At 43.6% G+C, this 13964-nt stretch overlaps 1 protein-coding gene across 3 annotated transcripts in view; it reads left to right on the top strand.

Annotated features, from left to right (window-relative positions):
• Positions 1–13964, top strand: part of MYLK3 (myosin light chain kinase 3) — a 437450-nt gene that overhangs the window by 267534 nt on the left and 155952 nt on the right. For all 3 annotated transcript variants that reach the window (XM_085636963.1, XM_085636962.1, XM_085636961.1), the window contains exon 8: positions 2865–3006. In XM_085636963.1, the coding sequence (XP_085493089.1) occupies positions 2865–3006 (142 nt within the window). The remainder of the gene's footprint in view (positions 1–2864; positions 3007–13964) is intronic.

Raw genomic sequence — 13964 nt, 5'->3', positions numbered from 1 at the left:
GAGCATGCTATATTAAGTGTGCTCAGAGTATATTCAGCATGTTCGAGCGGATTGAGCCCCATCTTCACTGGGTCAGCAGTGATAGGGGACACCAGTGGTTGATAGTAATGGGCCTTTCCTGTCTAGGTTCAAGGGTATCAAAGGATTAATTCAAATTAGGTCCATCCATGTTGATGGTCACTGCTTCTTTAACTATTTGCTGTGTTGACCAAAACAGATTCTGATGGAGTGGGAAAGTGAGATCTAACTAAAACAGGTAAAGTACCAACAAGAATTACCAGATTGGATCACAGAGTTCAATTGTGAAGGAGATTGTGGGTTAAGGCCAGGAATAGTCAGATCCGTAGGTGAAAGGGTGTGTTCCCATAGTGCTGATAAAGGCTGCTGCCTCCATGAGCTCCCTGTATTGGTCCCTCAACTAAATTGGGGCTGGCAGAGAGCTCATCCACCTGGAGGAATGGTCCCTCTATGACTGCGGGCTCTCCCCTGATGCAAATCCACCAGGTTTGCTTTGTTGGTGTTTTTCCATGTGGTTTTGCTGGGCTCCCTTTTAGATTTGGTGAACCCCCCGCCACACAGTAACGCAAATCTGTACTTACCTCAGTGCTGTCAGTCATATCCAATTAGAAAGGATGAGAGTGCAGACACATGTTCATAAAGTACAGCATGAATATTGGCACAAGCACACTGGCAGACAACAGCAACAGATAGAGACAGCAGAAACAGTATCAAGCAAGTTTATTAAGACAGAGACTTTGAACCAGTAGACATCTGTAGAGTTACTCTGAACTTTCAGATATAATTCATGTGGAGTTCACAGAGAGTTTGCATAGGCTACTGCCAGAAACCTATACCTGGCAAATATAGGCAGTATATCCCGAATTATCCAGGGAGAGCCCCCTCGCCCCCGCTGGTTCATTCAATGTTCCAGTAAGAAAGTCCCCTCAATATCTGGTGTCCTTACCTGGCTGATTCCTGCCCCAGAAAGTAAGCTATTGGCGGGTGCAGAGAAGGTACACAGATCCAGACTCAGCTGTGGGTGGGAGAGGAGCTGAAACATGACGGATGTTTGAGCGCTCCAGAGCTCCCTGCAGATTCCCGACTCAGATGTGCAGCTAGGTGAATTCAGAACCCATTGGACAAGAGGAATCCCTTGCTGGATTCTGATGATGGTAGTCTTTGAATTCACAGCAGAGAAGGAAACCACCATGGACATGTCTACTCTGCAGCAGTAATCCTCAGGCAGAGCAGAAGGCTCAGGTGGGAGTCAGCGGGCCAACATTGGAAGAAAGACTTAGGCGCATAGCCTTTTGGCATCACACACAGCCACCATCTGAATTAAGTGTTATTTAAAGAGATCCTGTGAAACTGTTGTCTTTGTTTGCACAGTTGGGATCTGGTTTTCATATTTGTTCACAAATAGTATGAATTGAGGGTATGGCCAAGACTTGTAGCAAGAGATAATGAATTATTTTCAGAGTTTTTAAAACCTCATCGCGCAAAACAGTAAAAAGAAGGGGTGGGGCAAAAAATGGGGTTTCTTCATGTTTAAAAATGTCTGAAGTTCCCCTTTAGCCAATTATAGCCTCCCAAATAGTCGTAAATTCTCCTGAAGTTCTATAAGCAAGTACAGAAGGAGTGACCTTTTTTGGGGTTAAACATATCTACACTGCGCAAGTTAGCAGAACTTTTAGTAAATACAGTTGATTGTTGATTCTGTACTAAGCTGCTGTGGGGCTATATTGCAGAAGAAATGTGTGCAAGGACCAGCTAAACACTGCACACCTTTTATAAAGCAAATGTGTACAGCTAGGTATACAATAGCTCTAATAAAAAGGTGTTTATTGTTACTCAACCCAATGGTAATTCTTTTATTGAACTGAGCAGAATGAAAGACTGAGTGGACCCACTGAGAATGAAACTTCTGAACACTAGCCCAAGTAGAGATCCGTGGAGTGTAATCAGTTTGCCAACTGGCCATTCTACTCTGTCCCAGCTAAAGCTAAAGAGGCTTTAGAATGGCAAGTACTCAAATGTTATACAAGTTTTTATTCCACAAAAGTGAAAAAATACGATTCAGTTGAAAAAGAAGTAGAAACCACACATCTATAGACCAAATATGTACAAAAATCTCTGTGACAAGTTTTCTAAACAGATTATGTCAAGGCACAACATTAAAAACTAGAAATACTAAACCAACAGATAAGATCATGAACATAAAACAGACCCAGATTGTACAAAACCCACAATCGAAGTCACTCTGGTTCTCTGACCGATCTAGCCAAGACACTAGCCATCTTTGCTGGTTCTGAAAAACTTTGAAGTGCTGATACGTTCTATCTTGAAATCAAGTAATCAAAAAGACAAAGAAACTAAAGCAAGGCTTTCCAGTTGAAGGGATACATTTTAAAAATAATTTCAATATCTGCTGGTTCACTTCACACCCTGTGTGTTTTCTTTGCGCACCAAATTCTCCGCCCTGTGGATGATCTACATTCTATATTTAAGAATGATATATCCCCTAATATTTTTTACTTTTTGTTTATCACTTAAAGCATGCTATCCTGCTCATGTATCTGAATTACAAACAACATCTATGCAATATGTAATTTGTTTGATTGTATGATATTAGTTTCTTCTTAATTTTCTTTTATTTGCTCCAGATATTTTTCCTGCAATCCATTACTGATAATTTGTCCTTTTGTACATCTCTCAGGAACCGTGTGGGTCTGTTATGTAGAAAACTGTAGAAAACTGTTAATAAATAAACAAACAGTTTATCTGCAGCCAAACACATAGTAGCTCAAGATTCTTTGCTTGAACTCACTTGAAAGCTATCATTTTTTCCTTCTTCTTCTCCTTAGTGTTGATGGTGGTGAATTATTTGACCGCATCGCTGATGAAAACTACAATCTAACTGAGCTGGATGCGATTCTGTTTGCCAAACAAATTTGTGAAGGAGTGTATTACTTGCATCAACAGTACATTCTCCACTTAGACCTCAAGGTTAGTGGATTAATCTGAATTTATAGCTGTTTTCATTTTGTTGTGGTGATAATTTTGATGTCCAAAAGGCTATAGGGATGAACTAATCACACACAGGGGGCCCAGAATTTGTGGGTATTATGGAAAAAAAATCTATGCAGTACAGCTGTATCTGTCCATCCATCCCCCTATTCGCGTGGCCTTTTACAGCGTACAGGGGGCCTTAACCGTTCGTGATAGGTTATTTATTTATTATTTGTGTATTTTATATAGCGCGCAGCTACCCCAACGGGGTGTCCCGGCGCTTCTGAGTGAAAGCAGAGTGATAGTCCTAGGGGGGTTAACAAAAGAGAAAAGTTTTTAGTGCCTACCGGAAGGGTAATTCTTCCTGGATCATCCTAATTGCGATCGGGAGTTTGTTCCAGAGAGTTGTGGCACAGACCTGGAAGGTTTTACCTCCAGAACGTGCTTTCCTGAATCTTGGTATGGAAAGCAGATGTTGGGAGTTGGAACGGAGGTTCCGAGAGTTACAGTAAGGACGGATACTAACAGAGAGGTAGGCCGATCCCCTACCCCTAGTTGCTCGATGGGCTAAGGTCATGGCTTTGAATGCAGCTCTTTGATGGATTGGTAGCCAATGTAATGCTCTGCGATGTGGCGAAATATGGGTGCGTAGGGAAACCCCGCAGACCTGCCGAACAGCCGCATTCTGGACTGTCTGGAGCCGATGTAGGAGGCCCGCGGGCAACCCTAAATACAGGCCGTTCGCATAGTCCAGGTGAGATGTAATCAATGCCTGGACTATGGTTTTCCTGGTGTTACTAGGGAGATAGGTGATGAATTTCCTAATCATCCTGATCTTGGAAAAACAAGCGGCTGAAACGGTCTGTATTTGGTTGCTAAAAGAAAGATTTGAGTCCCACTTGACCCCTAGATTTTTTACAGAGTCCTTAGGGACAGGGGGAAGGCTAAGTTCCTGTGGCCACCAGAGAGTTGCATCAAGAGGGGAGGGTTGATGGAAAAAGAGAACCTCCGTTTTTGCCGCATTCATGCGGAGGCAGTTATGGTCCATCCATTTTGAAATGTCCCGCAGACAATCCTTCAAAGGATCAAAAGTAGTCTGCGTGGCACTCTCATAGAAGAAAAGCAACTGAATATCATCTGCATAGGAAGTAGCTACGATGCCCGACCTAGCAATGAGTTCAGCTAGAGGAGAAAAATAGACATTGAACAATAGTGGGCTTAAAGCCGAGCCTTGAGGGACACCCCATTTCAGGGTACGGCTAACAGAAGTAAAAGGGTGAGTATAGACTGCCTGGGTGCGATTAGACAAAAAATAGGTCAGCCACTCCAGGGCCTTCCCCTGAATGCCCTTCGACCGAAGACGGTCAATCAGGATGGGGTGAGAGACGGTGTCGAATGCTGCCGACAAGTCGAGCAGCACCAGCACCGCTCTGGAACCCCCATCCAGTTTCCACCGCACAGAGTCGGCCATTTATATAAGGGCAGACTCAGTGCTATGGCACTTTCTAAAACCATGTTGGGATTCATGAAGTAGGCCGTGGGATTCAAGAAAACCTGCCAGTTGTTGCTGCGCTAGCTTTTCAAGGACCTTGGCAGGGGCTGGGAGCAGAGAAATGGGTCGATAGTTCACCGGCTCATTGGGATCTGTATTAGCTTTCTTTAAAATCGGGACCAGTTGGGCATGTTTCCAAGACTCCGGGAAAATTCCGGTTTTGAGCGAGTCATTCCAGATGTAATTGAGGAAGGGATTAAGAAAAGAGGCCAATAATTTATATTGCTTGGCTGGCCAAGGGTCAAGTGGTGAGCCGGAGCGGCATCTAGACAGTTCCATCAGTGAGTGTTCCAGTGAGATTGCCTCAAAGTCTGAAAAGGTGGAAGAAGACTCAATGCGGTCAGGTAAAGGCGTATCACTCCCTAGATCATTGTTCTTGAGGAAGGTGTCATAGATCTTCGCGATCTTGTCTTCAAAGAAGTCAGAGAGGCGGGAGCAAAGGGCCTGAGAGACTGGAAGACACTGTTTAAGAGCCAAGGGATCTGTGAAAGTCTTCACTGTGTTAAAAATTTTCCTGGCCGAGTCATGCGCTCTAGGCGGTATGATGTGCACAGCAGGGATTGGCGGTCTGCATTGGGTTGGGCATAGGGCCTGGTGATAAGCCAGGCCCTGCTGCCAACCCACCTGTGCATTGCAGGCTGAGCTCTACTTGGCTAGGCTGTAAATCAGAGGTTAGGTTCAAGGAACTGTTAGATGTGGTATAAAACCAAAAACAATCCTGTCTTGTCCTTCCTAATTCTGCCATGGTAGTGCATCTGGTGTGAAAGAAGGGAAGGTCAATTTCAATTAATGTCCTGATGATCTGAATTAAAGTAAGCTGCAGGCCTGGTTTTGTAAAACAAAAGTCTATTTCCTAAATGAGTCAACAATGTAATGGGGATTCATTGTCTGGTTCATTATCCACTTTGTGTTTCTAATGTAATCCATATGTTTCTCTTAAAAGAACAGTGTGTCTTTCCTAGTTATTGCTTGTGTTGCATTGTTTGGAAAGCCTCAGGTTGTCTAGGTGTGAGTGTATATGGAGAGATAAATGTCCAACACTGGAGCTAGGATCACAAAAATCATAAATCACAATAAATCAGCCCAGAGCAAGAATAGTTATTCTAGTTTTGTACCTGAAGACCGAGCAGATGATATAGAAACATTGAATTATGCAAAGTTTAGATGAGCTAAAAGGGTGAAATGGAGGCCAGTAGCACCAGTGTCTGCAGAAAAACTTACCCAAGGTCTCTCAAAGCTACAGTAGCAGTGTCTATCGATTTTACGCTTAACAAAAAGATTAATTATTAAGAGTTTAAGGAAGAGTGGCATGTGCAGCAGCACAAAGAGATTGGTGAACTGTGATTATTTTAAAATACATATATATTGAAACACACTATCTCACAAAATAATATACATGTACAAAATTATTTATACAGTGACGTAATCTGGTAACTAAAACGCAAACTTATAGCACAACACAGTGGCAGAGTAATTACCTTTTAGGGGCTGGATTCTCAGATCTAACATTGTTTCACTTTCAACCAGTCTCTAAATAGATGGCATGGGGTAATTATATATTGAATGTGCCATTCTGGACACTGCAAGGCCTCTTGTATAGCATGTCAGTTGTCCAGCCCTATGCTGACATAAACTAATCAGAGCGGTCCTGTTATTTTGCCAACAAACTGCTTAATCATCTATCTCTTGATGTACTCATATCAAGGGGGAGATGGTAAGGTTCTTTTGGGTGCAATCATCCCACCCATGAGTGAAGACTTTTAGCCTTCGGCTATTTTAGTTGTCATGACATCAAACCGACAATTTTTAAATGGAGGCTCTCGAGTTAGTCACAAGAGAAGGAGTAGAGAGGAGCTTGCCTGACTGCTGGTCATCAACGTGCAAGATGTTGACATTAGTGGTTGAGTGATTGTTAACAATGGGGGTCTCTAGTTTGCAGAGGTAGGTACCTTTGTCCAATTGGGGACCCTTGCTTCTAGTCAGGGTAAGGGGGATACACGCTTTAGATAACCCCTGCTCACCCCCTAGGTAGCTTAGCACGAGCAGGCAGACTTATCCCAAAGCCAATGTGTAAAGTATTTGTACTCAAAACACACAGTAATACAGTGATAACACCACAAATGGACACCACGCCAGTTTCGAATAAAAAAGTATCTTTATCTAAACTCAACAAGACCAAAACGACAAAAATTCAACAGACAAGTCTTAATAAAATGACTTTAACAAGGTTTTAGGCAACTGGGTACATAGAAAACCATGGATGCGTGATGTCTCTCAAAGTACCTGTAGTTGCGACAAAATTTACAAGGCCAAACAGCCGCAGCAATGGGAGGTGTCGAAAAACAAAGACATGCATCGTTTCCTGAGACCTTGGGGATGCGATGCAACAGTTCTGCTGCACGCAGGAGAGCGATGCGACAGGTCTGGTCTGTAGGGGGAAAGCGATGTGTCGATTCTGAGGCGATTCCAATCTGCGGGTGATGCGTCTGGAAAACTTGCCGCTTAGGTACGATGCGTGGAAATCCGGGATGCGTCAGTGATCGATGCGGCAACGGTCTTGAGCCATGACCCATGGATGTGTTGGTTCTTGCTGCAGCGGCAGGCCCTGCGTTTGTTTCGGTAGTGCTGTGACGATGTGTGGAGATTCTTCCCGCACTGCGGTGCTGTGTCAGAAAAACTGCCGCAAGAAGAGCGATGCATCAATTTTCTTGTAGTTGCGTTGCTTTTCCAGCCCCCAACAGCAGGAACAACCTCCAGAGGCCCCACACAGTCACAGGCACTTCTTGGCATGTCAGAACTCCAAGCAAGGAAGTTCAGGGGAGCTGGGGGTGAAGTATTTGTGTCCCTGAGACTTCACAACAGGAGGCAAGCTCTACTCAAGCCCTTGGAGATCTTCTTCAAGCAGGGGACACAGCACACAGCAAAGTCCTTCTCCTTTCCTTGGCAGAAACAGCTACTGCAGGCCAAACCCAGACACACAGCAAAGGGGCAGTACTTCTCCTCAGTTTCTCCAGCTCTTCTCCTTGCCAAAGATTCCTCTTGATTTCAGAAGTAATCTAAAGTTCAGGGGTTTTAGGTCTAATACTTATACCCCAAAATGTATTTGTTCTCTTTGTACAAGGATCTCTGAGCCCAGTCCAAACCAGTTCTGTCCTCACTGGTGCAGTATGATCACAGGGGGTGGAGACAACATTGTGCAAGGGAGACCGATCCTATTCAGGTGCAAGAAAATCTACTTCCACTGCTCTAAATGCAGCCAAGCCCCATTCATCTCAGCTCTGAGTCATCCAGGAAGGGCCAGGTACACCTCAATACCCCCAGTAGTTGTCTACAGTGAATGCACATCCCCAGCCCTTGTCACTCCAAAACCAGACAGTCAATACACAAACAGGCAGAGGCACACAGAATGGTTAAACAAGAAAATGCCTACTTTCTAAAAGTGGCATTTTCAAACACACAATGTAAAAAATATCTTTACTAAAAGATGTGTTATTACATTCTGAGTTCAGAGAGCCTCAACTTTATTTCTCCATATTGTTCCAATGGGAAGTTATATTTATAAGATGTTATAAATAAACTCCCATTCTGTCCTATGGGGCAAGATAGCCTTTCAATAGTGAACAGCAAAAGTGGCAATATTTCACTATCAGAACATATCACACAGAGCAGTACATGTCCTACCTTTCAAATACACTGCACCCTGCACAGGGGGGTACCTTGGACCTACCATAGGGGTGCCTTATATGTATGAAAAGGGAAGTTTAGGGCCTGGCAAGTGGGTGCAATTGCCAAGTCGACATGGCAGTTAACAACTGTGCACAGGCACTGCAGTGGCAGGCCTGAGTTACCTTTTCAGAGCTACTCATGTAGGTGGCACAATCAGTGCTGCAGGCCCACCAGTAGCATTTTTATTTATAGGCCCTGGCACAGTTCAGTGCACTTTACTGGGGTCTTACCAGTAAATCAAATATGCCAATCAGGCACAACCAATTGTAACAACAATTTACACAGGGAACACTTGCACTTTGACACTGATCAGCAGTGGCAAAGTGCCCAAAGCATCTAAGCCAACAAAAACAAATTCCAGCACAGCATAAAAAATACAGGAGGTAGAGGCAAAACGTTTGGAGAAACCACGCCAAAGATGCCAAGTCTAACAGTGATGGTTCCTATTCAGTAATGGAATGGAGAGATAAACTGCTAAGAGCTGTGATAAAAAGAAGCAAGGTGGTGATTGCAAAATATAGTCTCCTTTCTGCCTTAATATTAGCCCTATTACACACACTGGGTAAAGATATTTAATGGAAGTGAAGTGCAGTTTGATTGCAAAAGAAGTGTGGCATTGGTTAGTTTCTATGCTTGTTTTCACAAGGGGATTCACCCAGAAACTACTTGGACGATCTGCTCTCCAATGCCATTTAAACACACAAAATATTATTGGAGGAAAACTGCAACAAGTCTGACCACTGGCAATCACTTGTGGTAGCATTCTGGCCCATCGTTCTTTTGCACCTCTATGCCATCTAAGTTTGGGCCCAGTCCTATGCAAAGCAGTCTCGACCCTGCTCCAATTGGAACAATCCAGCCCAAACTGCCAGGCCTGGTACTCCTTGAACGTGAATACAATCAACCAAGTTCAAGTCTCGCGCTGATTGGGGGTCATCAGCTGGTGCAGCTTAGGTCCAGTGGCACAGTGAGCATGGGACCCAAAGTCTGGGCATACCCTTGCCATTTGGGTCGGTACATCAAACACACGTAGGTGATGGAAGGAGTGCTTGCAATAAGTTTAACCACTGGCAATCACCTGTCTTTTTCAGTGCTGTTAATTTGTAAAAATATGCAGTTATAAAAATTCAAATCAGCACCTTTAAAAGTTGAGGGACAAGTCACATGTTTTGACCATTCCAATAATGTAAAAAAAGCAACTGTGCTACTGGTTTACAAATATGGGGCTGGGGGCTGCACACATCTCTGAAGCAGGCTGACAACTCACTTAGCCACTCAGGTTTCAGTCTTATTGCAAATGTAACACAAGCTAAGTCACTAAACAGTTATCTTTTTTGGTAATGAAAATCCATCTTTTTGCCACGTTTCACCAGGATTGTATTATTTTTATGAACTCGGACTTAAATGGTTTTGGCCTTTGGGCATTTTCCTAAAACAAGGTAACCATTTTGGCAATTTAAGTGGCATACTGACTCTATTAGTCAGATGTTTGTGTGTAGTAACTGTGCAGGCTACTTAACAATACCACATATGCACCTATAGCAAAATGTTTACCATTTGTGTCTGAGGCACAGCCTATCAAATGAGCTGAGAAGCAGCCATGTAAAACTGCAGGCCAGACCTCAGTGCTAAAATGAAACTTGAACCCTTTTTGGAACTGGATTACTAAACTGAACAGTATGCAAGTAAGCTGTCAGTGTTGTAAAAACTAGGATCAACTGCACAGTGATTAAACGTGACTTGTCGCACACAAAACAAGAGTATCATAAGCACCAGTGAAAATCTATAAATGTGATTGCATCAGTTTACATATTGATTAGTCTGTATTAATTTCTAACTTTGTATTTGAAAGTCCTACAACGCCATTCTCACATAAATTAACTAACTGGTGAAAACAAAAATCATGAGACAACAAGAATTCGCATTTGATATGTTGTAAAACAACAAATTTATGGTTGGTATATTTCTGGGTTAGGGAATACCTGTGTAGCTAGTTACACTGATCTCCTGACTATGCAGCTTAATAGTAATTAGTTTCCTTCACACCTCATCCTTCCTCTTTAGAGATGTTTCTTGCCCATTGCTGAAAGGCTTCCATAAACCAAATACTTAGGGCCATATGTAGAAAGCAAAATTGCGATCGCAAACGCCGAAATTCGCCGGATTTTGGCGTTTGCGATCGCAATTTTGCAAAGTGGTATGTAGGAATGCAAATCTGCGTGCAAAATAAGGAATCGCTAAATTTGCGATTCCTTATTTTGCAATTGCATTTAAGGAATCGCAAATTTTGCAATTCCTTAAATGCAATGTAAGAAGCACCAAAAAAGTGCAATTTGGCCTTAAGGAATCGCAAATTACCACCAACTACAGGTTGGTGGTAATTTGCGATTTCTTTCAAAAATGTATATTTTTGCATTTTTCAAAGTGGCATGTGGTGCACACACATGTCCTTAGGGCATGTATGTGTGCCACATGTGCACCCATGCTCATTTCAGGGGTGCAACAGGTTGTCCTTTTGACACCCTGGCACACTTGAAATTGCATTCTCAATTTGCGATTCTCTAATTGAGAATCGCTAATTGAGAATGTCTTCCCATTCATTCCTCTGGGCCTCTAGGCCCATAGGAATGAATGGGGAGGTATTCCTTAATTGCGAATTGCAATTTGCAATTCGCAATTAAGGAATATGTAGGATTCGCAAAATTATTTGCTAATCCTACCTACATTCCGTTTTGCAATTCTCTAATTGCGATTCCCTAAAAATTGCAATTAGTGAATCGCAAAACACGTTCTACCTACATATGGCCCTTAGTGCTTTCTAGCTACACCTTTTTGAGTATTCTGTTAGGGGAAGCATGCCACTGATCAAAGCCCTGTCTGCACAATTGACTGCAGCATGTCAGTGCCTTCTGTCTGGCACCCCCTGCCAAAGGAAATTGACACCGATAAATATACACCTTGCAGAGGTATTTTTACAGCAACTATGGGACAAAAAGAAGCCATAACGCTGGCCTCCTTGATGCTTAGGGCACTCACAGACTGTCCAGTGGCGATGGAAGACAAGTGTCCCTAGAAGAGTGGGTGTTGCTGATACTCTAGTGTCAAGCGAGATTGCTATATGGAATAGCCAGGTGGGGGAGAGAAAGACAGTTAGTTAGGGGTCTGTACTTTCTTCTCGCAAGAAAGAACACAAAGCTTTCTGGAATTATTTGACCCTATGTCAGCCCTAGGGACCATGAATGGGATCATGGTGCCCCAGTGTACAGGTGAAAAGGTGCAGGAATTTTGACATGCTTTGCTTAGGAAATTCTGTTGATGACTGCTGGTTGACATTACTTATGCACTGCTACACACCACTCTCACACCAGACTTCCAGCCGCGGCCCGTGCATGTAAGAGCGGTGGGGCCAGGTGGTGGGGATTTCGACAGACGACCACAGGCGAAAGTTAAATAAATAATTAATTGTCCCTTGTTGAAATCACCACTCACCCGGCCCCACCGCTCTTACCTGCACGGGCCGCGGCTGCAGACTTCTGCTTGGAACCGAGAAGACATTAGAAGGAGGCCTGCCTGGAAACATTCTTGTCGGCCAGCTGAAGAGGGAGGAATTTTACTCCTGCTTCAACTTGAATCTAATTCATAAAAACCACCCACAGGTTCTGGGAAGCTTCTTGTTGACCCATAAGACTTATTGGGTTCCAGGATCTTTTCAGATCCTGCTGCTTTGGAACGATTTTGGGTAAAAAGTGTAGAAAATCCAAGAAACAGAGACCCGCAACAGTGACATCTACCTGGAAGGAAACAGCAAGACCAGTTACAATTAGACTTTTGGCTGTGATCCTGACTGTAAGTGGGTGAATCCTCTTCCCATTTGAGCCTGTTGTCTGATGTTGAAGGAACCTTACCCTGACGTTTGGGGAAGCTTGAAAATAATTACAGAAGCTCAAGAACCATTTCTACAAGTTATGAAAGTTTAGATTCTGAATCTGCTTTTTTGTCTCTGGAGAAACTAGACAAGGAGATGACGCTACTTGGTGAATATGCAACCTTGGCAGGCAACATTTCCCTGACTGCCTTCTCTGAGCTTTTTGCACAAGAATCAAAGCTGCTGTGGGACTTTGCAAACAGTGTGTCTGACACCAAAACTCTTACCTCTTACCAGACAGTTGCTGCTAGCCTTGCTCTGTTGATGTATTTAAAGCTCCAAAATAGTGTCTAATTGAGAGGGTAAACCACAAGTATAGAAAAAGACAAGAGAACGTTGGTAGGTACAATTTCAGTCACAGTTCAACTCAGGACATCAAGTGGGTAAAGAAAAGTAACCAATCTGACCTTGTGGAGACATGGTGAACCAGAGCTTGACAACTTGCCCCACTGGCATATTCTGACTACTACAAAGGTTACAATGTTTAAATATAAAACTATTGACTCAGGTGAATCATAAGGGCATAACCAACCTCACTCCTTTGTCGCCTAGCAAGGGAGGGAGTCTGGGACCTGGTTAACTGTTCCCTATAGAATAACATTGGGTGTTTAGATTTTTATGGTTTTCTATGGACACCTTTTGATATTTGTATAACTCCTAATCCTTACATGTTATTTTTGTTATTTTGATGTCATTTATGGTTTAAATTTCTTTATTGCAAATTCCTTCACCTGAGATCACATCAACCACATAGCCTGTGGATTACAGTTTGCATTACATTTTATTCTAACTGCCCCTAAACTCTCCCATCCCCCCTATCTCGGACCGGGTCTGCCTAAATCTGACTAATAGCTACTGTGTCGCGCGCCCCATCTCAGCCATGTCCCGGCTCAGGATTGTGGAATGGGAACCGATTGGGCCTCCAAGAGGTGCAATAGGCGAAGATGCTTGGGACAGGTAAGTTCTCAGAATTCTGACGTCAGGAGGTTCAGGAATGGTTTCCATAGCTTGTGAAATGCTGAGCTTTGGTTCAACAGTGTAAGATTAACTCGTTCCATACCCATAGTGTACCACAGTCTGTGCAGCCATCCTTGGTATGTCGGGTTGTGCCCTGTACCCCTGTGCGACAGTATGGTCTGCAAAGACGCTTTGAGCGCTAGCCCGATCTGCCTGCATCTACAGGATTTTAGTGGGAAAGTAAGAGTGTTGGGGAGGCCCAAGATGATGTAGGTGGGGAATCTCTGAAGTTCTTTTTCAAGGTATTTGTCAATATCGTTAAGGACCCTTGTCCAGTAAAGCACTATTTTCGGGAAATCCCATAAAATGTGTAATAAAGTGCCTGGGAGGCCACACTGGCGCCAGCAGTCCGGGGATTCGGATGGTACAATCTTGTGAAGTCTGATAGGGGTGAGATACCAGTATGTTATACTCTTAGTCGCTGTTTCAGTCCCTGGTATATAACGGCGGTGTGCGAAGCGCGATACTGGATGTATACCCATTCCTTCGGTGTCAGTTCCCGCCCAATCTCGGATTCCCAACGGAGTTGACCGGCAGTTTTAGTAGAAATGCTCGGTAGGTTTTGGAATCTATATAACTGTAATCAAGCGTGAGTTCGTAGGGGTTGACAGCAGCCAGCGTTCAAAGGGTATGAGGTGTCGCTGTGCCCCTGGATGGACTGTCGGTTGCATCACCCAGTGTCGTATCTGTGTATAGTGCCAACACTCACTTTTTGAGAAGCCCTGTGTTTGCCTA

The sequence above is a fragment of the Triturus cristatus genome, chromosome 12 (assembly GCF_964204655.1).
Source record: "Triturus cristatus chromosome 12, aTriCri1.1, whole genome shotgun sequence".
NCBI classification, from domain to species: Eukaryota; Metazoa; Chordata; class Amphibia; order Caudata; family Salamandridae; genus Triturus; species Triturus cristatus.
The sequence above is the reverse complement of the archived record's forward strand: the minus strand, read 5'-3'. Positions and strand labels throughout refer to the sequence as shown.